Source organism: Tachyglossus aculeatus, chromosome 11 (assembly GCF_015852505.1).
Source record: "Tachyglossus aculeatus isolate mTacAcu1 chromosome 11, mTacAcu1.pri, whole genome shotgun sequence".
NCBI lineage: Eukaryota > Metazoa > Chordata > Mammalia > Monotremata > Tachyglossidae > Tachyglossus > Tachyglossus aculeatus.
In genome coordinates, this window is record NC_052076.1 from 1,609,465 (window position 1) to 1,636,035 (window position 26,571).

General features: G+C 56.9%; 2 protein-coding genes across 2 annotated transcripts; one reads left to right on the top strand and one right to left on the bottom strand.

Annotated features, from left to right (window-relative positions):
- Positions 1–756: 756 nt before the first annotated feature.
- Positions 757–5,302, bottom strand: LOC119934551 (cytochrome c oxidase subunit 5B, mitochondrial). Its single transcript, XM_038754077.1, has 4 exons — positions 5,155–5,302; positions 2,828–2,901; positions 1,199–1,298; positions 757–982 (listed from the first exon to the last, which is right to left on the bottom strand). Exons 1-4 carry the CDS (start codon positions 5,285–5,287, stop codon positions 870–872), a joined length of 420 nt encoding a protein of 139 aa, XP_038610005.1. The 5' UTR covers positions 5,288–5,302; the 3' UTR covers positions 757–869.
- A 3,625-nt stretch (positions 5,303–8,927) lies between these two features.
- Positions 8,928–25,380, top strand: FAM178B (family with sequence similarity 178 member B). The gene is made up of 8 exons (XM_038753492.1): positions 8,928–9,041; positions 10,074–10,143; positions 11,018–11,152; positions 11,544–11,708; positions 12,431–12,492; positions 14,400–14,572; positions 20,996–21,101; positions 25,277–25,380. The coding sequence occupies exons 1-8, from the start codon at positions 8,928–8,930 to the stop codon at positions 25,364–25,366; spliced, it is 915 nt and encodes a 304-aa protein (XP_038609420.1). The 3' UTR covers positions 25,367–25,380.
- Positions 25,381–26,571: the final 1,191 nt, after the last annotated feature.

The following is a 26,571-nucleotide window of genomic DNA, read 5'->3' on the forward strand; positions in this document are numbered from 1 at the left end:
AGCTACCCGCTCCTACCTCAGCCCAGCCTGTCGCCGAACTGCATCCAGGCCTGTGCCCTGCCCAACGCTTTCTGCTCGCACCTGGTGCGGCAGAAAGAGCGGGAGTGGATGCGTGGTGGGAGCTGGAGCAAGCCTTGCTCCTTCCCCGGCACGACCCAGTACGTGTCACCCAATCCCCACCCCCAACCCCCCATTCTGAAGTGTTGACGGGTGGTAGGGGTGAGACGACACGCAGGGCACGCGGGGAGCAGCCCCACCCTCTCCTTCACACCTGTGAAATAAAAACTGGCACTCAGTTGTCTGAGCTGTGGCACCGGTGGGCTCTCCCGTAAACATAAGCTCCTTCCAGGCAAGGAACAGGTCAGAGCTGTGCGCTGCACTGCCCCACCACCCCACCCCACCCCACCATTAGACTAGGGCACTGCATCCCATAGCTGCTCACGGACCCCTCTTCCCCTCAGGCCTGCAGGCACAGCCCCAATCCTCACCCCTCATTCTCCCAGAGGCTTATCCCTCTACCCCTCACTCCTCCGGTCCCATCTCTTCCGCACCTGTCCACCTCTTTCTTTCTCCATTCACTCTCATCTTACAGTTTGCAGCACAGAACATTAAGGCCCGAACCCCGGCTGAGGACCCCAGGCTGGCACTCTAAGTGGGCCAGGGAAAAGAGCGTGAACGGCCTCCCCTCAGCCAAACGAGCAGAGCTGCTGCTCCCACACACCCAGGAGGAGGTGGAAAGAGAGGAGGCGGCAGGGATGGAGGGAGAAGAAGGAGCCGGGGGGTACCGGCTCTTTATTAGAAAGAAGGTGCCACTCCAGGGACCGGGGCAGGCAGCGGTGCGAGCGGCATGGGTGGCGGCAGGGGGGTGCTCAGTGGTGGAGCTGCTGGGGGACCAGTTTGTAGTGCGTTCCGCAGTTTGGGCAGCGCTGGGTCTCTCCTTTGTGCAGCCAGAACCAGATGACAGCACTGTTGTCCTCCTCACCTGTGCGGGGGGAGAGCAAGGGCCTCCTGGTTGGGACGGGGGCGGCCTCTGGAGCTGCCCGGGATCCCGACCCCGCCAAACGGGGACCAACCGAGTGGGCCGGCGTGAGGCAGCCCGGCCGAAGCCCGATGGAGAACCGCAGCCCTCCCAACCCAAGGTCCCAGCCCTTCTGGGTGGTTCAGGCAGCCGCCCGGCTCACAGGACCCCAATACTTACAGATACAGCCCACGATGCGTTTGTCCGTGATGGAGGGGACCAGGTTGGGCTCCTCCCTCGTGCCCGCGGCACCCTTGGGGGGCAGCAGGTTGTAGGGGTCCTGCAAAGAGCACCAGGCTGACAGGCTGACCGACCCCACATCCCTCTCGCCGTGTCCCCCGCGGATCCCTCGGACCCAGCCGGCCCACCAACCGGTGGAGGGGACCGTGCAGTCCCCTTCTCCTCATTAAGACTTCCTCCCAAAGGTAGGATGTGGGCCAAAAGTACCAGGCAAGGAGGGGAGGGGAGCTATTCCTAGCAGGCCAGACTGGGACCCTGGAGCTCCAGCTGGAATGGTGAAGGTGGGTGTCAAGGACAGACGGGACCGCTCCCACTCCCTCCCATTAGCTGATAGATCAGAGCTGTCCCGCATTCAAAGCCCTTTTAACAGCCCATCTCCTGGAAGAGGGCATCTCTATTTGTTTTAACGGTGTTCAGCGCTTACTGTGTAAGGTACTGCACTGGGGTAGATCAGATTGGACACGGTCCTTGTTCCACATAGGGCTAACAGTCTTAGTCCCCGTTTTACAGATGAGGTAACAGGCACAGAGGTTAAATGGCTTGCCCAGGGTCCCACAGAAGGCAAGCGGAGGGGCCTGGATTAGCAGACAGTGCTTCCAGGCCTATGGTCTTTCCCCTAAGCCATGCAGATTTCTCATCGCTTGAAATTAACTTCTCCCCCCACCTAGTACCCTCCTGCTACAGCCGGAGGATGAGGAGATGAGAAGCAGCGTGGCTCAGTGGAAAGAGCCCGGGCTTTGGAGGCAGAGGTCACGGGTTCAAATCCCTGCTCTGCCAGTTGTCAGCTGGGTGACTTTGGACAAGTCACATCACTTCTCTGTGCCTCAGTTACCTCATCTGTAAAATGGGGATTAAAGACGGTGGGACAACCTGATCACCTTGTAACCTCCCCAGCGCTTAGAACAGTGCTTTGCACATAGTAAACGCTTAATAAATGCCATCATTATTACAGCCCTTCTGCCCCACCTAAGCAAATGAATGCTCATCTGCACAACTCCCCTCGTGGCCCCCATCCCCTCGAGCATTTATACTTCCTCCTAGTTGTAAATTACTTTAGAGGGAAGCAGCGTGGCCAAGTGGAAAGAGCATGGGCCCGAGAGCCAGAGGACCTGGACTCTAATCCCAGTTCCACCCCTCACCCGCTACGTGACCTGGGACAAGTCACTTCACTTCTTTGTGCCTCCGTTCCCTCATCTGCAAAATTGGGATTCAATACCTGCTCTCCCCTCCTATTTGGACTGCGAGCCCCATAGGGGACCTGATGGCCTTGTATCCACCCCAGTGTTTCATTCAGTGCTTGGCACACCGTGAGCCCTTACCATTACTATTATTAGCGTCTGTTTCCACCAGGGAATTATAAGCTTTCCGAGGGCAGGGATCGTGTCTACGAGCACCGTTACTGTCCCGCAAGCACCGAGGACAGTGTTGGGCACAGTGTAACGGGGCTCAAGCAACACGATCGATCGGAAGTTACTGCCCATTTCCTCTAACTGTCCTTGTCCTAGAAGTTGGAGAACAACCCCGGGGGGCGCGGCAAGGCAGGCAGACGGGCAGCAGGCCCCAGTTTACCAATCCCTTCTTCTCCGCCATCAAGATCTCTCTCTCCAGCCCAGTGGCCTGCTCCTCGTCGGTGGGGATGCCGCCTGCCAACAGACACAGCAGATTCAGCCCCCACCCTCAACCGCTTCTTCGCTGTGAGCCCGCTGTTGGATGGGGCCCGTCTCTATACGTTGCCAACTTGTCCCAAGCGCTTAGTCCAGTGCCCTGCACACAGTAAGCGCTCAATAAATACGACTGAATGAATGGATGAGTGAACCCCCGTTAGCCCCAAAGCTCCCAGAGGGCAGGCAGGGGGCATGCGTTCAATTCATTCATTCGTATTTATTGAGCGCTTACTGTGCACAGAGCACTGGACTAAGCGCTTGGGAAGTACAAGTTGGCGCCATATAGAGACCCAACAGCAGGCTCGCGGTCTAGAACGGGGAGACAGAGAACAAAACATACTAACAAAATCAAATAGAGTAAATATGTACAAATAAAATAGAGTAATAAAGGCATATACACATATATACAGGTGGTAGGGGGAGGGGGAGAGAATCGTTTTGTTTGAGCGATGAGTGTGCAGAGCGCTCGGAAAGTACAAGTTGGCGACATATAGAGACCCAACAGTGGGCTCGCGGTCTAGAAAGGGGAGACAGAGAACAGGGCATATTAACAAAATCAAATAGGGTAAATATGTACAAATGAAATAGAGTGATAAAGACGTATACACATATATACTAGGGGGAGGGGGAGAGAATCGTTTTGTTTGAGCAGTGAGTGTGCAGAGCGCTTGGGAAGTACAAGTTGGCGACATATAGAGACCCAATGGCGGGCTCGCGGTCTAGAAGGGGGAGACAGAGAACGAAACCTATTAACAAAATAAAATAGAGTGATAAAGACGTATACACATATATACAGGTAGTAGGGGAAGGGGGAGAGAATCGTTTTGTTTGAGCGATGAGTGTGCAGAGTGCTCGGGAAGTACAAGTTGGCACCATATAGAGACCCAGCAGCGGGCTCTTGGTCTAGAATGGGGAGACGGAGAACGAAACCTATTAACAAAATAAAATAGAGTAAATATGTACAAATAAAATAAAGTAATAAAGACGTATACACATATATACAGGTGCTAGGGGGAGGGGGAGAGAATCGTTTTGTTTGAGCGATGAGTGTGCAGAGCGCTTGGGAAGTACAAGTTGGCAACATATAGAGACCCAACAGCGGGCTTGTGGTCTAGAAGGGGGAGACGGAGAACAAAGCATATTAACAAAATAAAATAGGGTAAATATGTACAAATAAAATAGAGTGATAAAGACGTCTACACATATATGCAGGTGGTAGGGGGAGGGGGAGAGAATCGTTTTGTTTGAGCGATGAGTGTGCAGAGCGCTCGGGAAGTACAAGTTGGCGACATACAGGGACCCAACAGTGGGCTCGCGGTCTAGAAGGGGGAGACAGAGAACGAAACCTATTAACAAAATAAAATAGAGTGATAAAGACGTATACACATATATACAGGTGGTAGGGGGAGAGAATCGTTTTGTTTGAGCAATGAGTGTGCAGAGCGCTTGGGAAGTACAGGTTCGCACCATATAGAGACCCAACGGCGGGCTCGCGGTCTAGAAGGGGGAGACAGAGAACAAACAAAATGAAATGGGGTAAGTATGTACAAATAAAATAGAGTGATAAAGGCGTATACACATATAGACAGGTGCTAGGGGGAGGGGGAGAGAATCGTTTTGTTTGAGCGATGAGTGTGCAGATCGCTTGGGAAGTACAAGTTGGCGACATATAGAGACCCAACGACGGGCTCGCGGTCAAAAAGGGGGAGACAGAGAACGAAACCTATTAACAAAATAAAATAGGGTAAGTATGTACAAATAAAATAGAGTGATAAAGGCGTATACACATATATACAGGGGGGAGGGGGAGAGAATCGTTTTGTTTGAGCTATGAGTGTGCAGGGAACAGGTCGTTGGTGTTAGTCCTCGGTGGTGTGCGCACAGGGAGGGCTGCGGCAATGCTACGGCCCCCGGGCCCCAAGGTCAACGGGGTCCCGGCTCACGCGAGGCGGGCGGGCGGGCGGGCGGGCTCCGGTGCCTCCCGCCGGGGGGGATCGATCAACCAATCAATCAATTGTATTTATTGAGCGCTTACTGTGCGCAGAGCACTGGACTAAGCGCTTGGGAAGTACAAGTTGGCAACACCTAGAGACGGTCCCTACCCAACAGCGGGCTCACAGTCTAGAAGGGGGAGACGGAGAACGAAACCAAACATACTAACAGAATAAAATCAATAGACTAGATAGGTAGAAGTAAAATAAAGAAATGACTAGCGTCGGGCCCCGCGCCTACCTCCGGCCGCCAGGGTGCGGGCGAGAGCCGGGCCCCGGCCCCCCGGGAGCGGGCCCGGGAGCGTGCTGGGGCCCCGGCCGCCCAGGGCCCGGCCCACCACGGCCCCCGCGCCGCGCAGTAACCTTGAAGCCATCGCCAACCGGACCCACAATGACCCAGGGAGGCGCTCGTGCTTCCGGGAAACGGCCTGCGTCGACGGAAGGACGGAGAGAGGGAGGGAGGGAGGGAGGGAGGGAGGGGCTTCCGCCGTTCCGCCCCCGGCACGTGACGCGGGAGCGCTCCTTCCCCGCCGCTCCGCCCCCGGCACGTGACGCAGGAGGTTCCTCCCTTTCCCCGCGTTCCGCTCCCGGCACGTGACACTGCAGCTCCCTCCTCCCTGGGCCCCGCCCCCGGCACGTGACGCTAGAGCCCCCTTTCCCACCGCCCCGCCCCCGGCACGTGACGCTAAAGCACCCCTCCCCACCGCGCTCCGCCCCACGACACGTGACGCTGGAGCTACCCTTCCCCGCCGCTCCGCCCCCGGCACGTGACGCGGGAGTCCCCCCTCTTTCCCGCCGCTCCGCCCCTGGCACGTGAGCACGTGACACTTGAGTGCCCTCCTCCCCGCGCTCCGCCCCCGGCTCGTGACGCGTGAGCCCCCCCTTTCCTGCCGTCCCGCCCCCGGCACGTGACGCGGGAGCTCCGCCCCCTTTCAATCAATCAATCAGTCGTATTTATTGAGCGCTTACTGTGTGCAGAGCACTATACTAAGCGCTTGGGAAATACAAGCTGGCAACATATAGAGACGGTCCCTACCCAAGAGTGGGCTCACAGTCTAGAAGGGGGAGACAGAGAACAAAACCAAACATACTCACAAAATAAAATAAATAGAATAGATATGTACAAATAAAATAGAGTAATAAATATGTACAAACATATATACATATATACAGGCGCTGTGGGGAAGGGAAGGAGGTAAGATGGGGGATGGAGAGGGGGTCGAGGGGGAGAGGAAGGAAGGGGCTCAGTCTGGGAAGGCCTCCTGGAGGAGGTGAGCTCTCCTCTCCCGCGCCCCGTCCCCAGCACGTGACGCTGGACCCCATTCCCCGCCGCTCCGCCCCCGGCACGTGACGCGGGAGCATTCCCCCTTTTCCCCTGCCGCTCCGCCCCCGGCACGTGACACTGGAGCTCGCCTCCTCCCCGCGCTCCGCCCCCGGCACGTGACGCTGGAGCTCCCTCTTCCCCGCCGCTCCGCCCCCGGCACGTGACCTGAGAGGCCGCTCAGCTCCCGGCTACCAGGGGGCGCGCGGGAGTAACCGCCGGCGGCGAACAACCAGGACTCGGTAATAACCAATCAATCCTATTTATTGAGCGCTTACTGTGTGCAGAGCACTGGACTAAGCGCTTGGGAAGTCCAAGTTGGCAACATATAGAGACAGTTCCTACCCAACAGTGGGCTCACAGTCTAAAAGGGGGAGACAGAGAACAAAACCAAACATACTAACAAAATAAAATAAATAGAATAGATATGTACAAGTAAAATAAATAAATTAATAAATATGTACAAACATATATACATATATACAGGTGTATACATAGATACAGCTTAACTTCTCTGGGCCTCGGTTCCCTCATCTGGAAAATGGGGATGAAGGCTGTGAGCCCCCGCCGTGGGCCAACCTGATCACCCTGTCACCTCCCCAGCGCTTGGAATAGTGCTTTGCACATAGTAAGCGCTTAATAAACGCCATTAGCTGTGTGACCTTGGGCAAGTCACCTAACTTCTCTGAGCCTCAGTTACCTCATCTGTAAAATGGGGTTTAAGACTGCGAGCCCCCCGTGGGACAACTTGATCACCTCGTATTCCCCCCAGTGCTTAGAACAGTGCTGTGCACACAGTAAGCGCTTAACAAATGCCATCATTATTATTAGTAGTAGTAGTAGGCCTTCCCAGACTGAGCCTCCTCCTCCCTCTCCCTCTCCGCCTTACCTCATCATCATCATCATCAATCGTATTTATTGAGCGCTTACTATGTGCAGAGCACTGTACTAAGCGCTTGGGAAGTACAAATTGGCAACATATAGAGACAGTCCCTACCCAACAGTGGGCTCACAGTCTAAAAGTCTACCTCCTTCCCCTCCTCCTTCCCCGGGACGAGGCGGCCCGGCCCCCGACCATGAGGGCCCGCAGTGCTCGGACGCCAGACCCTCCGCAGAGGGCAGGGCCCTCTGGGTCCCCATCGGGCACCTGTTCTCTCTGCAAGCAGCCATGTTGCAAGCAGCCCTGCTCTCTCCCCCTCCCCCCTGCTCTCTCCCCCTCCCTCCAGGCTCGCATCTCCTCCTGCCTTCAGGACATCTCCATCTGGATGTCCGCCCGCCACCTAAAGCTCAACATGTCGAAGACTGAGCTCCTTGTCTTCCCTCCCAAACCTTGTCCTCTCCCTGACTTTCCCATCTCTGTTGACGGCACTACCATCCTTCCCGTCTCACAAGCCCGCAACCTTGGTGTCATCCTCGACTCCGCTCTCTCATTCACCCCTCACATCCAAGCCGTCACCAAAACCTGCCGGTCTCAGCTCCGCAACATTGCCAAGATCCGCCCTTTCCTCTCCATCCAAACCGCTACCCTGCTCATTCAAGCTCTCATCCTATCCCGTCTGGACTACTGCACTAGCCTTCTCTCTGATCTCCCATCCTCGTGTCTCTCTCCACTTCAATCCATACTTCATGCTGCTGCCCGGATTATCTTTGTCCAGAAACGCTCTGGACATATCACTCCCCTCCTCAAAAACCTCCAATGGCTACCGATCAATCTGCGCATCAGGCAGAAACTCCTCACCCTGGGCTTCAAGGCTGTCCATCACCTCGCCCCCTCCTACCTCACCTCCCTTCTCTCCTTCTACTGCCCAGCCCGCACCCTCCGCTCCTCCACCACTAATCTCCTCACTGTACCTCGCTCTCGCCTGTCCCGCCATCGACCCCCGGCCCACGTCATCCCCCGGGCCTGGAATGCCCTCCCTCTGCCCATCCGCCAAGCTAGCTCTCTTCCTCCCTTCAAGGCCCTGCTGAGAGCTCACCTCCTCCAGGAGGCCTTCCCAGATTGAGCCCCTTCTTTCCTCTCCCCCTCGTCCCCCTCTCCATCCCCCCGCCTTACCGCCTTCCCCTCCCCACAGCACCTGTATATATGTATATATGGTTGTACATATTTATTACTCTGTTTATTTATTTATTTATTTATTTTACTTGTACATTTCTATCCTACTTATTTTATTTTGTTGGTATGTTTGGTTCTGTTCTCTGTCTCCCCCTTTTAGACTGTGAGCCCACTATCGGGTAGGGACTGTCTCTATGTGATGCCAATTTGTACTTCCCAAGCGCTTAGTACAGTGCTCTGCACATAGTAAGCGCTCAATAAATACGATTGATTGATTGATTGATTGAGACTGGACCCCAAGGGGCTGAGGGCAGTGACTTGGAAAAGGAGAGGGTCCCGAGCCTCCTGTCCTCCCCACCTCGCCCAAGGCAGGCCCTCTTGTCTCCCAGTGGCCACCAAGAGCCCCGACTAGCAGAGCCGGCTCTCGGGCCGGACCCTAGCCAGCTCCCGAAGAAGCGTCCGGGCAGCCCTGGGCTGGACGACCTCTCAGGGCCCTGGGCCAACATGCGCTAGTACCAGATCCCGCTCTCTTCATCATCAATCGTATTTATTGAGCACTTACTATGTGCAGAGCACTGTACTAAGCGCTTGAAGGAAGCCCACCTCAGTGCTCTTCAGCAACCGCTTCCAGGTGAGCCTGATGGAGTACTGGCAGCTGCGCCAGCTCAAGAGGCCCAAGGTGGGCAAGCCCTTCTTCTGCCCGGGATCTCCCGACCCCCCACCGGTACAGCTGCAAGACAGTGTCTGGGAAGGGGTGAGTGACGGCTGGGGGTGAGGGGTGAGGGGAAGAACAAGGAGGGAGGGCCTAGAGCTTAGAGCTGACTCCCCTTCATGGGGGCTTTGGGATAAACCCCTCAGCCTCCTGCCAAACCCCCTACCTCTGAACCACAGGTTTGTCGTGGGGGCGCCTAAGTCAGTCTTTTCCCCAGTCCCGCCGTTGTGATGGCGTGAGCATCATCATCATCAATCATATTTATTGAGCGCTTACTATGTGCAGAGCACTGTACTAAGCGCTTGGGAAGTACAAATTGGCAACATATAGAGACAGTCCCTACCCAACAGTGGGCTCACAGTCTAAAAGGGGGAGACAGAGAACAAAACCAAACATACTAACAAAATAAAATAAATAGAATAGATATGTACAAATAAAATAAATAAATAAATAGAGTAAAAAATATGTACAAACATATATACTTATATACAGGTGCTGTGGGGAAGGGAAGGAGGTAAGATGAGGGGGATGGAGAGGGGGACGAGGGGGAGAGGAAGGAAGGGGCTCAGTCTGGGAAGGCCTCCTGGAGGAGGTGAGCTCTCAGCAGGGCCTTGAAGGGAGGAAGAGAGCTAGCTTGGCGGATGGGCAGAGGGAGGGCATTCCAGGCCCGGGGGATGACGTGGGCCGGGGGTCGATGGCGGGACAGGCGAGAGCGAGGTACGGTGAGGAGATCAGCGGTGGAGGAGCGGAGGGTGCGGACTGGGCTGTAGAAGGAGAGAAGGGAGGTGAGGTAGGAGGGGGTAAGGTGATGGACAGCCTTGAAGCCTTGAAGCCCAGTAACCAACTGGTGGTGAGCAGTAACCAACTCTGGGAATTGCCATTTGTCCTGATCCCTTTCTGATGATGAATGAAACCAGGGCTCTGTGGGCTGTTATGCTGATTGATGCAAAACAAAAGCCTGTGGGAAGAATTCCAAAAGATAAAGACTGCAGAAATCCAAGGTAGGGGCAAGTCCCCTCACTGTCCTCTTTTCTGAAGCCTCATCGTCCCGACAATGGGAATTCTTCTTTACAGGGTCTGGCCTGTGGGGAATCACAGGAAGCCAAGTCCCAGGCCCAGGGGAAAGCCAATCTTCACCCAGAAGGTAACCCCTCGTGCTGGCTTCCCCCCTCATTCCTTTCTTTCCCTCCAGGTTCTTGGTCCTCCCCGTCCTCTCTCTACCCTCTCCTCCTTCCCCTTCCCCAGAACAGAGCTGCTCACAGCATAACCGCTGGACCAGCCATGGTCTGCCAGGGACTCCTGAGGTGGGGTGTGTCTGCCCCCCTGGGCACCCCCTTCTACCTCTGTGGGGCAGCGGGAGGGGGGAATCCTCCCACTTTTTCCTCTCTCTCCCTGCATGTAGACTTCCAAAGGACCTTCTTCTAGGGTGGTTTTTAGAATAGGGCAACTGCCATTCTAAAAGCCCCCATTCCACAACTGCCCATCAAGGAGAGCAGTGAGGAGCTAGGGGTGGGCCCATTTCCCTCTTTTCCTTCCACTTCCCCCACCCCGAAGACCCCTCGCTGTAATGGGCCTCAGACTGAGCTGTTGAGGGACCCTTGGCTTGAGAGGCACTGGCAGATTTAGAGTTAAGTTCACCCTCTCTGAAGCATCCAAGGTCAGTTAAGGCCTCGGCCTTCTGCCCAGAGCAGGGAGCCCCAGGTGCCCCACTGGATGGCTTGAATCAAGAGCCCATAGGCACCCCTACAGGGTCTCTGGGGGGTCTCAGTGGTGGACAAGAAGCCAGGAACCCTGGGTTCTCATCCCACCAAACACTGCCCACTCCTCTCTTTGGCTGTTTCCATTCTTGGGGCTTGCCAAGTTGGGGAACAGGTGGAGAGACTCCTCAAAAGCCAAGTCCCTTGTAAATGCTGTGGCCCGTGGCAGGCTTTCCGAAAATCCTGCTCCTTCCGGTAGGGCGATCTATGTTTGATTGGCTTCCGCGGGCCCATTCCCAGCCTGGTCACTCTGTTTTCCAGCTTTCCCGCTGCGAGACCTTCCCCTCCGGCTGCCCACCGTGAAGCATCAAGTCTTCAACATCTTCCGGCACAGAAGCCACCCCCACAGCCCCCAGAAACTGGTGGGCTCCTCTTCTGGCAACAGGCAGGGTCCTTGTAGGGAAGCGACGGGGGAGAGGCCCAGGGCCCGGGCGGCCCACCCCAACCAGCCCCGAATCCTCCCTGGAGCAGCCCCTCGAGACAGAGGAGCAACAGCACCAGCGGGGCTGAGTCAGGCCCCGATGACTTATCACCCACAGCTTGGAATCCGTTGCCCAACAAGTTGTTGTACCAGGGGTCCTGGACCAGGCCCTTCGGGCATGCCCTCTCCCCTGTGGGCTCAGGAGGAAGCCCGGAGTCCCATGTGTCTCTGGCTGCCTTGGGGGATCCCGGGAGCCCACGCAGGATGGAGCCTTGGGCCACAGGGAAGCAACGTGAAGGGGAAGCCCAAAGGGCTGAGCCCCGGGGACCAAGCTTGCTCTGTCTCAGAGAGGAAAGGGCTCCTGAGCTGCAGGCCACCCTGCTCTGGGCTTGGTCCAGTCTCAGCCTCTCGGGGCCGGTGTCATCCGGCTCGAACCCCAAGGAGAACCCGGCTACCCTGGAAGCGCTCCGGAGCAGCATGACAGGCCCCGGCCAGGCGCCTTCTTCGGCAGCCACAGAACCCCAAGTCTCCGTAAGCACAGTGAGCCCCTTGTTCCCCTCCACACACTCTAGAATGATGGCCAGCCCAGGGCTTGGCCAGGCTCGCAGCCCCCTGGGCTTCTGTGGGGAGAAACTGACCCCCGGCATGGCCAGTGATGGACCCCCCTCAGCCAATAGAACCACAGACCCACTGTCAGTTTGGGACCCCAGACCCTCTGCAAAGAGGAGCTTCCTGGGTGGTTTATCTACATCCCAGGTGGCGCCGAGTTAGTCGCATCTACTGAGCGTCCACCTTGGGTGGAACACCAGCCTCCACACTCGGGAGAGTGCCCCAAGCTCCTTGCCGGGAGTGGAGAGTTCCAGGGAAGTGGACGAAAAAGAGATGGAATATGAAAAGTCAGTGGGGAGGGTTGGGAGGTTGAGGTTCCGAGAACCAAGACTGGTCAAGGGCAAGTAAGACTGTGGCCGAAGCGAGAGGATCACCTGCGAGCTAGCTGAACTTGGCTGAGAGTCCAAGGGAAACCAAGGCAGAGCCACCGAGCTTGGGGAAAAAAAGCTGTTTTCCCGAGGTGCCAGGAAGTTCCTTCTGGCTGTGTCTGTCTGGAGGCAGGCCCCTCCCTCGGAGCGATTTTGGGCCTCCTCCCCTGTCTGTCTCTCCCTCTCACCATCTCCCTTTGTCTCCCTTTGGCTCTTTATCTTTACTCCCCCACCCCCTTCCCTCTCTCCAGTTTATCCTCTCGTTTCCCTCCTCAGGTTACCTCCGGGGCCCCAAATGGCCGTGTCAACGGCTTAAGTGGCTATCTGCCGGAGAAGAGGTGAGCGCTCTGATCTGTCCACCCTGCCCCCCTCCCCTGTGTGGGGGTGGCCATGCCCAGGGCTCTGGGCTAAGGTATCTTAGACCATTCCCCCCTTTGGGTCTCTGCTGAGGGAGGCTCTTGGCAGTTTTTCCCCATTGATTTGGAAGCATTGTATCTCCCCCAGCCCTGTGCCCCATGTAGTAAGAGCATCCCAAATACGACAGTTATTATTATTACAATGGGTGGTACTTAGAGCTCAGGAGTCAGAGCAGTTCAGTGGTCCTGAACAGGAGTGGGAAGGAGGTCCAGGCAGGTAAATGGTAGGGGGCCCTCGCCTCTCTTCTGCTCCAAAGTTGAACACTCCCAGTTTACCTTCAAATTTCCACTGGACTAGGAGAACAGCAGAGAGGTGCCAAGGGTGACTATGGGCAGCCGGGGCCCCGGGGGGCTGAGGGCCTTAAAGCCTCAGGGCTTACTATGTGCAGAGTGATGGGAAAAAATGCACAGTTGGGAATTAGACATGGTTCCTGGCCCTCAAGGGACTCACGATCTAAGAATTAAAGTGTGGGGAAAAAGGACTGAGGACAGTCACACCTGGAGGGATGGAACGATAAATCGGTAAAATGAAGGACAAATGCACAGTTTAGGAACCTAAGCCAGTAGGGTGCTGTGGCTCAGAGTCCAAGGTACAGCAGCGTTCCAGGAGACCACTCTGGCAGCCACTGGGTTTCTGAGGTTTTTGCAAGCCTCAAGCCCCCTGGGCTGTTCTGTTTGCCAGCGGGGTGGTGGAAGGCAATGCAGGACTGAGGGGCGGGTAGATTGTGGGAGGTCAGTGAGGGAGAGTGAGAGGAATTGGGACTCGAGTCCAGGGTGAGTTTAGTGGGCTCCCTGGTCAGGGGTCAAGGGGCAGGGTGTCACCCCCTTTCCCCCCCAAAGATCGCTGAATGGATCTCCTCCGTTCTGCAGGAAGCAGACCCTGGGGCACGAGATGTGGGAGATGAAGCTTTTGGGGGCCAGTTCCCCTTTTGCTCTGGGGAACCCTGGAGGCGAGCAAGTATCCCCACTGGAATGCCGGAAGGATGGGTGCAAGGGGCGCTGGCTCCGCTGGGGGAGGTGGGTATGGTATTGCCCAGAGGGGTGATAGTCCCAACCGGGGCCCACTCCCGTGTTTTTGTGCCTTACTTTCTCTCGCACTTCATTCCTGTGGTCCACAGCCAGCAGTTCCCCCGCCTTCTGGGGTCACCCATACCTTGGGGAGTGGGAAGTTGCTGGGCCTGTCCCTCGGGGCCTAGAAGCAGCATGGTCTGGTGCGAAGACCCCAGGTCTGGGAGCCAGAGGACCCGGGCTCCCATCCTGCTCTGCCACCCTATTGTGTGACCCTGGACAAGCCATTTCATGTCTCTGGGCCTCAATTTCTTCATCTGTAAAATGAGGATTCAGTACCTGTTCTCCCCCCAGTCCGTGAACCCCGTGTTAGGACAGGGATCGTGGCAGACCTGCTTAACTTGTATCTTCTTCCATAGCCCCGAATATGGTGCTTGGCACAGAGTAAGCGCTTAACAAATACCACTATTTTCTTTGTTATAATTTTGGCCTGGGGATGAGGGTTGTGGGAGCAGAGGTGAGTGGTGCTGTTCAGAGGATGGTGGAGCTATAGAACAGCAGGTGGTGTCTTCTCCGTTCGGAGGTGATGGACACCCCCCCCCCCATCCCCCAGCTCCTCACCCTACCCTTGTGGTGGCCATCGCCCAGTGAGGGAAGGCCGAGCATCTCCTGAGCCAGGTGGGGGGCCGGGCTGGGGGGCATCCTGCGGGGTCCCTGGATGCGGACCCCAAGTGCAGTTAGACCCCTGCACCCCAACCCCCGGGGGGAAGGGGATGGGGGAGCGCCGGGAGCCGATCCCAGGCTGGTCCCTGAACTCACAGCCCCCCAGGCTCCACAGGCTGCTGTCGGGGCAACGGTTCTGCAGGAAGCCGGCAGTCATCCCCGTGCTGCCCCCGGGAAAGCCCATCTTCTCACCGTGGCACCACCCGCTGCCCTGCTCCCTGGATTGCCCCGGCTTGCCGCCCCACAGCCACCTGGAGAGGCTGTTTTTCAGGTAGGTGGGCGGGAGAGGGGACAGGGGTGCCCTGGAGATGCCCGCCCTGCCTCCGGGCAGTTAGCAGTGGAGGACTGCTCTTGGCTGAGCAGAGACCGAATGCCGTTTGCTTTTGAACTTTTGAACTGTGGCATTCTGGCTGTGAGCAAGCACGGCTGAGAGGGAGGAGGGAGGCGGTAGAAGGGGAAGGAGGGCCCAGCCAGCCGGCTTCCAAGGGAGAGAGCTGAAGGCCAAGGCCCGAGAAGGAAAGATGACTTGGAGGTGACGGTTTGGTTTTGAAAAGGTCCCCAATGAACAGGCAGTCCCTGTGGCCTAGGGCCCAGGCCGGACCATGCACGTTGCCCTTTTGTGAAAGAGAGAGGGGCAGGAGATGCCAGCAGCCTCCCTGTCCCGCTGGGCCGACAAGCCGGGCCCCCTCAACTTCCCATCCACAGCCAGCGCTCGCCGGCCCCAGGGGCTTCCCCCTCGAATCTGGGAATTCGGGCCGAGAAGCGTGGCGGGAGCGTGGCCCTTGGGCATTTAGGTCCTCCGATGCCTGGGACATCCACAGCAACATCAGGTGGAACATTGTGCCGAAGTCTAGGAGCAGAATGGTAGTCGAGAAAGGGTGAATGCCACCTGCTAGTCATTTTGGGCTGTAGTCAGTGACTCTCTGGATTGCCTACCCTTAAGGGAAATTTCAGATGAGGAGCCGCCCTGCCCCTTCTCCTTCATTCATTCAGTCGTGTCCCTTCCTTCCCCCTTCCGCAGCTCGGGCCCCCCAGCCCAGGAGCAGGAGGGGACGGGTTCCACCTTGCAGGCCTGTTCGGCAGAGTTCATTCAACCGGTCAGATAAGCTGCTTCCCTGGCTGGGAACTGAGCTTGGAGATGCCTGCTGCATTATTTACTGGGCTTCCGACAGAGCTTCCTGATCACACAGGGGCCTGGCAGCAGCTCCTTCTCTTATAAATATCGGCTGGCTCAGGGCCAGGAGGCCTGCTTGCCGCACTAAATATGTGAGCCAGACGCTCGTTTGTACGGTGCTCAGTGTGTGGAGGGGTGGGTGGGTAGGGGGTGTGTGTGTGTGTGTTTGTGTGTGAGAGTGGGGGTGGGGGTTACCTTTCATTTGAGCAAGCAGGAGAAAGTAGGTTAGCCTTGGAGGAAGCCATCGCTAATGCTCCATGATGATTGAAGGCCACATCCCCAGGAGGTTCCAGTGGAGCTGGTTCCTGCATATCAATGAGCAGCTTCCCCTCCCTGTGGCTTCCCGGGAATGGGCCTGGAATACATTCAGCAGGTAGAGAGCCGGGGCTGGGCTCTCTGCCCCTCTGCCTGTAATTTCCTCTGGAGAGAAGCAGCCAGCCACCCCTGCCCGGCCCGACTCCAGTGAAGAGGAAGCCGCCTGGCCTGCGGGAGGGGGCTTGTCCCCAGGGTTTACCGGACACCAGTGTGGGGGACCCCCGGGATGTCCCAAGAGCGGATATCCCTGCCCAGGATACTCGGGCTCGTGTTTGACCCGGCTTTTATTAAAGATGGTTTTTAGAGAGTGCCAACTGTGGGCCAGGAGCTGGGGGAGACCCGGCCCACACAGGGCTCACAGTCAAAGTAGTAGGGGTCTTTCCCCCATTTTCCAGAAGAGGAAACTGAGGGCCCCAGGGAAGTGAAGGGCACTCGGGCCAAGCTGGGGTCAAGGCCCACATGCTAGGGCTGGCCCCATTCCTGATGCCCTATCCTAATCTCTCCCCAGCAGGCCACACTTCCTACCTATTAAGCCTCAATTTCAAGGGCTCTGGGACTCACTTTGCGAAGGCAGAAAAGCAAATCCTCTGGAAATGAGAGCACTTTGCAGTGATCAAATTGCCATGTTTGGAAGCACTGACAGCACATAAGAGCCCCTGGTCCCCAGGATCATCCTCTGCTGAACAGAGCGGGAGGAGGGAGCAAGGAGTGGGGCCCCAGATCGGAATCTGAGCCAGGGATCCCATCTTTGCCCAGTCGTGCCCTGGGCTTGTGTTCCCCGTCCCCTGCCTCCCATCACCTCTGCCCCAACTTCCGCCTCCCCATCCAGTCCCAGAAGCCGAGCGTCTGTCCCCCTCTGCCCTCAGGCCGGGGATCTATGGGATTTGCCTTTGCTTCTGGTTTCCTCTCATTCATTCATTCAATCATATTTATTGAGCGCTTACGGTGTGCAGGGCACTGTACTAAGCGCTTGGGAAGTTCTAATCGGCAACATATAGAAACGGTCCCTGCCCAACAGTGGGTTCACAGTCTAGAAGACTCATTTCAGATCTGGAACTGAGTGACCTACACAAGAGTCTGTCTTGGCCTGCCTTCTCCCCTCCCTGCTCGGGTCCCCTTCCCCACCCCTCAGGTAAGGTTGTGACAGCAGGGGGTCCGGCTCTCCCGGGGCCCGCTCTCCCCTCCACGTCTCAGAGCTCTTGTGGTTTGTGATGCTCAGCACGGTCATAATAATTCTAATATTTATAATTCTTCCCGCCTCCTTGGGTTCCATGGCCCACAGCAGGCTGGCACATTTTGGTCGACTTCCGCTTCTGGCTTCAGCGTCACTTGTCGGGCAGGCAGGATGGGGTCAGTCGGGCAGGATGGGGCTGGGCCGTTACCGTCCCGGTTCAGGTGAGGTGAAAGGAGCCCGGGTCGCGACCAGACAGGTGACCTTGAGGTCTGTTTCCCCAGTCCTGGGGCCGTCACCGGGTGGGCCATTCCCTTGGAAGCAGTTACTCTCTGCCTCTTTCCCCTCCCACCTCCTTCTGTCCGGCCCCAGAGCTGCCCACCCCGTTGGATGGGCATGGGCTGGCATTACCTTTAGCGAGAACCTCCCCCCATCCGTCGGGCCGGGGTGGCGTCCAGGCAGGGCCGGCCTCTTCCCTTACGGCATCGCTGGAGAATGTGTGGCCTGAGGCGCCGGGCTCAGACCCCGTCAATGCCCCCATTGACGGGCCTGGCAGAGTCCCCTCCAGCTGGGCTGTCCGGGCCCCGCTCCGGGTCATCCGAGCCCATCGCTGTCCTGGCCACCAGTCCGACTCCCTCTGTGTGGACGCCTCTCTGAGCACCCGGGCACCAGGTGCCCCGAGTGCCTTCCTCTGGGCTCCTGGCTGCTCTCCGCCCGGGACCCTGGGTGAGGGGCCTGAGCCGCTCCCCTCGGCAGGGGTGGATCGCGTGTCTGTGGGGACATCTGCGGGGGAGGGACGCACGCTCCCGCTCCCAGGCATACCTGCGTGGGCTCCCGGACACAGGAACCAAGCTGTTCTCCCCACGTACCAAGCTGTGCCTGCGGAGAAGCAATTCTGCAGGTTTCCTGGACCTCCTTGTGGAGAACGGCTGGGGACAGCAGCCTGGCCCCCGGGGAAGGCAAGCATCCATCTTGGAACTCTCTGTTCCAAGCTGCTTAAAATATGCTGTCCTGAAAACAACACTGCTGGGCTCACAGATGGACCGTCTCAGAGAGGATTTGCTTTGGGGTCATTTGGCCCCAGATTCTCTCTGGAATCGTCTTGGGGTGTTGAGACCCAAGCCTGAAGCCTGGGCCTGACGCAGAATCACTGGGATGAGGATGGGGGTAAGGTTGGGGCGCGGGGGGAGGGCGCTTTTTGGGAAGGTCAGGGTAGGAAGCTAATTTACCCGTGAGGCCTAGGCGGCCCAGGGCCCAGAGAAGCAGCATGGCCTAGTGGAAAGAGCACAGGCTTGGGAATCAAGGATCTGGGTTCTAATCCCAGCTCAGCCACCTGTCAGCTGTGTGAGCTTGGGCAAATCACTTTGCTTCTCTGGGCCTCAGTTTTCTCATCCATATAATGGGGATTAAATCCTCCCTCCGATTTAGACCGTGAGCCCCATTTGGGGCAGCGATTGGGCCCGACCTGATTATCTTGTATGTACCCCAGCACTTAGTACAGTGCCTGACATAGTGTAAGCACTTAAGTACCATTAATAAAAGGAGTAGTAGTAGCAGTCTTTACTGAGTGGAAGACACTGTACTACATGCTTGGGAAAGTACTCCAGAAAGTGCCACCTATTTCCCGCCCAGAAGGAACCTTCCCTAAAATGGGCAACCATGCTCAGAGATGATTCCTTTCCTCCTCAAGCACTAGTGCATTCAGTTCCAGCCCTCTATGGATCACTAGGTAGCAATGACTTCCCTGACCCCCATTTGCAGAAAGAGAAACTGAGGCCCAGGATGGCCCCTTGCCAGTGGCAAGGCGGGATCAGAATGCAGTTTTTGATTTCCCCACTGAGCACATTCAACCCACCCACCCAAGTACCCAAATCAGTCAATCAAGCATGCAAGCCATCGTGTTTATTGAGCACCCACCCACAGCGCTAGAGGGGTTTTCCCACCTGCGGCAATTATTTTCTCTCCTTCGAGCACACCAAGGGAAGAAATGTGGGAAGACGTGACAAGTGGGGGTGAGGGAGCTGATGGTTAGCACCATATGGGGAGACAGGAGCTCGGTGGTGAAAATGACACCATCCTGTGCTGGCCCCGGGCCAGCTGCTTTGAGTTTCTCCGCACAGTTCTCTGTTGAATCCCGCTTTGTTCTTTCCTGCCTAGATTTCCCCCATCCCCCCCTAACCAGCCATCCTGGCGCAGACCATTTTCCCACCCTCTCCGGTGTCCCTCGTTCATGCCTTGGCACCTCACAAAGGGCAACGAAAGCACTGTGCCCTCCTAGAGTCACTGCCCCTCGGCCGGCCACTCAGCCTCGGCTGGGGTCCAGGCTCCGAGCCTGTGGTTGGGAGTTGGGGTCCCTGCAGGTTTTGAGTGGCTCCGGGCGTCAGCCTTCCCAGCCGCAGGATGGGCCGAGAGGAAGAAGAGAAGCGGCAAGAACGATTCTCTTGACGATTCTCTTCTCGATTCTCTTGATACTCTCTTGGTCTCAGGCCAGAGTAGAGGGCGGTCATGGCTGACTGTGCTAATGTCCTCCCGGCAGGGTCCATGCGGGCTCAGAGAAGAACCGGGGGGACAGGAAAGTGAGGACGGTGGGGCCTGGGGGGGACAGGGCACATTTCCAGGAGTGAAAGACAAGTCCCTTGACTACTCCGCACTGGGCCAAGACAACTCCTTTCATCCATTCAGTCATTCTCTTGCATTTACTGAGTGCTTAATGTGTGCAGCGTACTGTACTAAGCACTTGGGAGAGAAGCAGTGCGGCTCAGTGGAAAGAGCCCAGGCTTGGGAGTCCGAGGTCATGGGTTCTAATCCCGGCTCCCCCACTTGTCAGCTGTGTGACTTCGGGCCCGTCAACTTCTCTGTACCTCAGTTACCTGATCTGTAAAATGGAGATTAAGACTGTGAGCCCCATGTGGGACAACCTGATCACCTTCTGTTCCCCCCAGCACTTAGAACAGTGCTTTGCACCCAGTGAGTGCTTAACAAATGCCATTATTACTATTATTATACAATATAGCAATAAACAGACATGTTCCCTGCCCACAATGAGCTTACAGTAGTGGCAAGGGCCCGGGCATGGGAATCAGAAGTCGTGGGTTCTAATCCCGGCTCCACCACTTGTCTGCTGTGTGTCCTTGGACAAGCCACTTCACTTCTCTGGGCCTCAGTGACCTCATCTGTAAAAAATGGGGATTAAGACTGTGAGCCCCACGTGGGACAACCTGATTACCTTGTATCTACCCCAGCGCTTAGTACAGTGCTTGGCACATAGTAAGCGCTTAACAAATACCAGAATTTATTATTATTAAAGGGGGAGTCGGGCATTAATAGAAGTAAATAAACTACAGGTACGTACATAAGTGCTGTGGGACTGGGAGAGGGGCTGCGTAAAGGGAGCAGGTCAGCAGAGTTGGTCCTTTTGGGGTTGGGGGTCTGGAATCAATCAATCAGTCAATCAATCGTATTTATTGAGCGCTTACTGTGTGCAGAGCACTGTACTAAGTGCTTGGGAAGTACAAGTTGGCAACATATAGAGACAGTCCCAACCCAACAGTGGGCTCACAGTCTAAAGGGGGGAGACAGAGAACAAAACCAAACATACTAACAAAATAAAATAAATAGAATAGATATGTACAAGTAAAATAGAGTAATAAATATGTACAAACATATATACATATATACAGGTGCTGTGGGGAAGGGAAGGAGGTAGGATCGGGGGATGGAGAGGGGGACGAAAGGAAGGGGCTCAGTGTGGGAAGGCCTCCTGGAGGAGGTGAGCTCTCAGTAGGGCCTTGAAGGGAGGAAGAGAGCTAGCTTGGCGGATGGGCAGAGGGAGGCCATTCCAGGCCCGGGGGATGACGTGGGCCAGGGGTCGATGGCGGGACAGGCGAGAACGAGGTACCGTGAGGAGATTAGCAGCGGAGGAGCGGAGGGTGCGGGCTGGGCTGGAGAAGGAGAGAAAGGAGGTGAGGTAGGTCTGGAAGAGAGTCCCCTCGGGCTCGTGGCGCTAACTACTGGCTTGGCCTTTGCCTCTGCAGCTTCCCGTTGGCCCAGCAGATCTCGTTCCTCTGTAGTGGACTCCTCAGCTGCGTGTACCTGCGGGGGCCCAGTTGCCCCGTCCCCGTCTTCCAGTGGCTGTTCCAGGTAGGCTGGTCCAGTGGGCCCCGGAACCCGACACCAGGGGGCGAGCGCAGTCCAAGGTTTGGGCACGGAGCCCCCCCTTGAACTCAGGACCCGTCCTCCCTGGTTGGGGGGGGGAGGGGGGACGAGCCGCCCCTTTCTTCTTGTCATCTTCCTCGAAGGGAGGCGTGTGGCCCCCGGGAGGTTCCAGCTCTCCCAGAAGCCATTCCCACCCCAAACCTAAAATGCTTAAAGTGTGAGATGTCAGAAAAGAGGCCTCAGACAAGTTTCCCCCAGTCTCAAAGCAGTCGTGCCTGAGGGTGTGTTATCACCCCGCAGGGACATTGAGGGTACCCTCTTTTTGACAGAAAGAGAGAGAGAGAGAGAGAGAGAAGCAGGGGCCTGGGGATGTCATTGACATCATCACCCCCAGCCTGCAGGGACACAGGGACATTGATGCCCCTCGCGGGGGCATCCCAACCAGGCTGAGGCCCCAAGCCCGGTGCAGCCCCTCAGCTGGAAACAGAACATCAGCAGGGACTGTGATGGCCATGATGGTGGCAGCAGCAGTGTCCTCTCTCTGTGACAGCTCCCCGGCTGGCCATCCTGGTCAGGGAGCCCCTCCTGTCTGGCCGCTGGGTTGCCGGGGCACTGACCGGTGTATGGCCCCCAGAGACTGGCACATGGACCTTCCTGACCAACATAAGAGCTTTTAATCTTTTGGATATTATTGCTGCCCCTTCCAAATTAGCCGCTCTGGGCCTGGGCCTATTGGGCCTTCCGTCAATGCTGGGGAAAGAGTAGCTCAGGCTGACATGAGTGTGGAAATGGGATGCTGCCCCGGGCCCCCCAAGGCCTCATCATCATCATCAATCGTATTTATTGAGCGCTTACTGTGTGCAGAGCACTGTACTAAGCGCTTGGGAAGTACAAGTTGGCAACATATAGAGACAGTCCCTACCCAGCAGTGGGCTCACAGTCTAAAAGGGGGAGACAGAGAACAAAACCAAACATACTAACGAAATAAAATAAATAGAATAGATATGTACAAGTAAAACAAGCCTCAGGCTGACCCCTACCTCCTTATGTCAAAAGGCACCTCTCTCCTCCTGTCTGTAACATTCACTGGTCTCATAGGGTGGGCCACAAAGCAGGATGGCTTCCTTCACCAGATTGCTTCCTCTCCCTTCCTTCCTTCCTCCCTCTCTCCTCCCTCCCTCCATCCTTCCCTTCATCTTTCCCTCCATCTTTCCTTCCCTCCATCCTTCCCGCCTTCTGGTGGGAAGCCGCTGGGTCTCACCGCAGGGCAGGGATGGGGGTGGTGGGAGGGGTCCTTTGAGGAGTATTTCCAGCCCTGTTTGTGAGTCATCATGCACTGACGACCCTCAGGGATGATATCATTGGGGGAGGGGCCGAAACCAGGAGCCCTGCCCCCGAGAGAGAGAGAGAGAGAGAGAGAGAGAGAGAGAGAGAGAGAGAGAGAGAGAGACACACACACACACACAAAATGCTGGAGCCCATGAGGTCGCAGTTGACCCAGCTGTTAATAAGCAGACCCTTCAGCATTAGGGGCAATGCCCATGATTTGGAGAGAGCCAGCTGCTGGGAGAGGCCAGCAAGACTGGCCAGTGTCCACTCCAGAGCAGACTATCCAAGCTAAGAGCAGGGGCAAAGGTGTCAGGCATTTCTTGGTGTGAGAACCTACACCCCCTCCCCGCAGCCCCAATCGATGCTAGGCTCCGGCTCTGAGTCAGAGACAGAGTCCAAGCTCCTCAGGTCTTGACTTCCTTCCAACTCTAGTTACTCCCCACTTTGGTCAAGCTTGGCCTGGGTCAGCCCACGTCCCCAGGAGCCCCAAGGCCTTGGGGCCAGATCTGACCAACACAACCCAAATCCAAACAGGTTTCCACTGGGTTTGGATGCTCCTCTGGACTCCCTGAAGTGACCCTACTGGGGCCCCTGCACTGCTGGCCCGGAAGGAGCTCAGAGCACACCAAAAGGGCCCAGACGTCTTTCTCGGGAGTGGTTGCCGCATGTGAGTGCGTGGGAAGTAGTCGCTTCTGGTTCAGCTGATGCCCACTTCCTGTCTAGTCTGGTTGAAGGCTCCACAATCTTTGACCTAGTGAGGCCAGTCTAGAGCTGGTATCAGGGCAGTCCGGGTTTCTGACCAGGTGAGCCCTCCTGCCCCCCTCTCCCACACACGTGGTTCTTCCCCTTCCAAGAGTCCCTGGCGTCCTGTGCAAATGAGAAAGACATCACCCATCAATCGAACAATCAATCAACAGTATTTATCGAGCAGTTACTGTATTCAGAGCTTTGCACTAAGTACTTGGGAGAGTCCAGTGCAATTCCATCACCACCACTTGCCAAAACCGGGGTCCCTACCTTGGGGCCAAGGGAGCCCTTGCCGCCCCATTCCCCTGGGGGTAAGTTTGCGATGCCGTCCCCACCCCAGCTGGAGTCTTCCCAGCTCCCTGTGTTGATTGAGGCTCACGTTCAGGCTTTGGAAGGCACCGAGCATCAATCTGGCAGCTCACCCATCGAGGGTCCCTGTGGCATCTCCATGGCAACCGCTCGGCAGTGCCTGCTTGACATGGCCTGGCTGCCGTGCGTGGTTCTCTCCCAGTTGGTCGCCGGAGGGTTCGCTCCCTGGTCCCTGCCTCCCTCTTCCTCCTCACTCATCCTTCCTCGTTCATCCTCCTTTCTCCCTCTGCTTCTTCCTCTCCCCTTCATCTTTCTCCTTCCTCTCTCTCCGTCCGCCCCTCCTCCTCTTCCCTCCTTTTTCTTTTGTTCTCCTTCCCTTCTTCCTCCTTCTAACCTTCCTCCTCTCTCCTCCCCATTTTCCTCCTCCTCCACATCCTCTTCCTCTTCTTCTTTCTCCTCCATCTCCATATTTTCTTTCCATGTTCCAGCTTCGGCCAGCACATCGCCAGAGCTGTGCCCAGGTGAAAGTGCCCCAGAGGCTCAGTCTGTGTCCGGGGCCCCCTCCCCTCTCTCCTGCCCCTTCCTCTGCTCGGGACATCATTCTCCGCTGCTGTAGCGGGGGTGGGGGTGGAGGGAAGGATGCTGAAGCAGGTAGAGTCTGCCGACCTCGCCCCCCACCTCCCTTTTTACCCCCTTGGGTTGTGTGTGTCGTCCTCTCTCCTGACTAAGCCAAGTTTCCCAGCTTAACAGCGCAGGGAGAGGGAGTGTCCTGGCAGTGTCCACTTCATCCCTTGGCAGTTGTGTGTGAGTGTATGTGTGTGTGGGTGCACATGCATGTATGCAAGCACCCCCCTCACTCTTCCCTGTCCCCCCACCCCTCCCAGCCCCTCACCGCCCCAACCTGTTTCTGTCGCAGAGGGGGGACCCTTGACTGAGGGGTGAAGTGGCAGCTGGTACACTCCCCTTGCCCTCAGCATGACTGTGCGCTGACCACCAGCCGGCTTTGTAATTACCACCCCCACAGCGGCCGGGCGCCACCATCGCCTGCCTGGCTGGAAACTGGAAAGAATGATGCTGGCCAGGAGACACACATTCTCTCTGTCTCTCCCTCTCCCTCTCTCTCTCTCTCCCAGAAAGGAGAAACTGTCAGGACTAACCGTAGAGGCACCCGGCCAAGAGGCACCATAACTTAACGGGGCTCGATTGCCTCATCCCCAGCTGGCCGGGGACCGCTCCTTGGCATCTGGCTAGGGCTCAAGATTGGTTAAAGAAGAAGGAGCCAGAGACAGAGTTTTATCTCTCTGTTTGTATTAGACGGCCGTATCTCTGTTCCTCCTTGTTCTCAGCTGGCTGGTGGGACCTGAAAGCTGGCTTGCGTGCCCCGTGAGTTGGGGTTTCAGAGTGGTCGGCCAGTGGTGTTCCTTGCCGTGTGCCCTTCAGGGGCAGGCCCGTGGCTTCTCCCCCAGGATCTCGGAGACGTTTCGGGTGGGGATAGGAGAAAGTGGGTCAGAGCCAGAAAGATGGTGCTCACCAGAAAATGAGAGGCAGTGAGGGGTGGGAGGGTACACACATTCAGCCCAAGGCAGAGGGGGAGGAAGAGGGAGGAGAGAAAAGATGCTAACTGGGCCCAGGGTAGCCCGTCCCCATCCCTGCTCCCACATCGTTTCCGCCCGGGCCGGGTTCGGGAGTTGGGGGCCGGCGTAAGAGACAGTCCACCCCACTGGGCCGGGGCTGAGAGAACCTCCCGGCCGACGGAGCTCTTTCTCCCCCCGCAGCTGTTGGTGTGGCCCTCAGACACTTCAGTGCGAACATTTCAAACCTTGTGGGACCTCAGCACCAACAGCATCTTCCAGCAAACAGGTTAGTAGAGCGGGGTAGGGGATGGGCAGGAACTCCTGGGGCTCAGCAGCCCCAAAAGGGCAGGCTCGGAGTATGGGCGAAGCCAGGCACCGAGGCCCGACAGGACCAGAGACACTTCCCTGGGGGCTAGCCCGCTTTCTTCCAGGGCAACCGTGGGAAGGGCCGTGGTTAGGTCCTCAGAAGGAATGTGTCCTGCCGCATGGTTTAAGCCTCACGGCTGCCTCTCATGACTTCTTCTCCTGTCCTGCAGGGCTGCTCTCACACTGCCTAGCCTGGCAGTGTCTCCACACCACCCCCTCCACCACCCCCGTAGCCCTCCGCCCCAGGAAACCAAGGAAACCAATTGCTTGGCGTGAATGGACACCCCCTCTGTCCATTCCCTTCTTTGGCCTGAATAGTGCCAGTCTCTGGGCTCCCCCTCTGCCCGTGACCTTGGCCTTTCCGGCCTGGCGTGGCTCAGCCCAGGCCACCCCTTTTTACCCATTCCAGCTTCCTGTGCACCATCCCTGCCCTTTACGAGACAGAGAGGCCCCTTCTTCTCCTCCGCACATTTGAATGATCTCGTGTCTTGCCCCTGGCAAGAGCAGAGGCCCTTGCCCCCATGGCCCCATCCCCCTACTGCCCTTCTCTCCTCTCTCTCTCTCTTACTCTCTCTCTCTTTCTCTCTCTCTCCCCCCCCTCCCTTTCTCCCTCCCCAGGATCCTCAGGGCAGTCTTGTCCCTGTCCCCTGGGTAGGGCAGGGTGAAGCTAAGACTTCTCACTGACAAAGTGGACCCCTATGTGACTGTGGGGTGGGGAGAGCTAGGGGAGCCAGCCCTGACCACTTGGCTGCCAAAGCCCTCCCCAGCCCCTAGTCATGGCCAAAGCCGCTCGGTTGTCAGATTTGTTCATAGCTTGTAGTGTGGAAGGAGAACCCAAGCTTCCAGGGGCTCTAGCCCATCCAGTAGCACCCCTAGTAGCCCTTCCAGTCACTGAAAATGGTCATCAATTCAGTAGCAAGGCAACCTATTGGAGCGAGGGAGCCACCCGGCCTCAGGGTCAGCTTCTGGCCCTGCTCACAGTGGGAGGCGGAGGTAGCCAGACCGGCTACCGATTGGGCTGGGGCTGAGGAGAAGTGATAAATCACATTGCCCTGATTTGGCTGAGCAAGATCTGAGAAGGAGTGACAGGGCAGGAGTGGGAAGAGGCTACAATCCCAAATGGTGCCTCC

Bases quoted from the DNA above. Each gene is read 5' to 3' on its own strand.
- FAM178B (XM_038753492.1), top strand. From the start codon at position 8,928: ATGGAGTACTGGCAGCTGCGCCAGCTCAAGAGGCCCAAGGTGGGCAAG. The intron at 9,042-10,073 runs GTGAGTGACGGC...TCTTCTTTACAG, and splicing joins AAGACAGTGTCTGGGAAGGG to GGTCTGGCCTGTGGGGAATC. The intron at 12,493-14,399 runs GTGAGCGCTCTG...CTGAACTCACAG, and splicing joins GGCTATCTGCCGGAGAAGAG to CCCCCCAGGCTCCACAGGCT.
- LOC119934551 (XM_038754077.1), bottom strand. From the start codon at position 5,287: ATGGCTTCAAGGTTACTGCGCGGCGCGGGGGCCGTGGTGGGCCGGGCC. The intron at 2,902-5,154 runs GTAGGCGCGGGG...GTCTGTTGGCAG, and splicing joins CCGCACCCTGGCGGCCGGAG to GCGGCATCCCCACCGACGAG. The intron at 1,299-2,827 runs GTAAACTGGGGC...TGCTCTTTGCAG, and splicing joins TGGCGGAGAAGAAGGGATTG to GACCCCTACAACCTGCTGCC.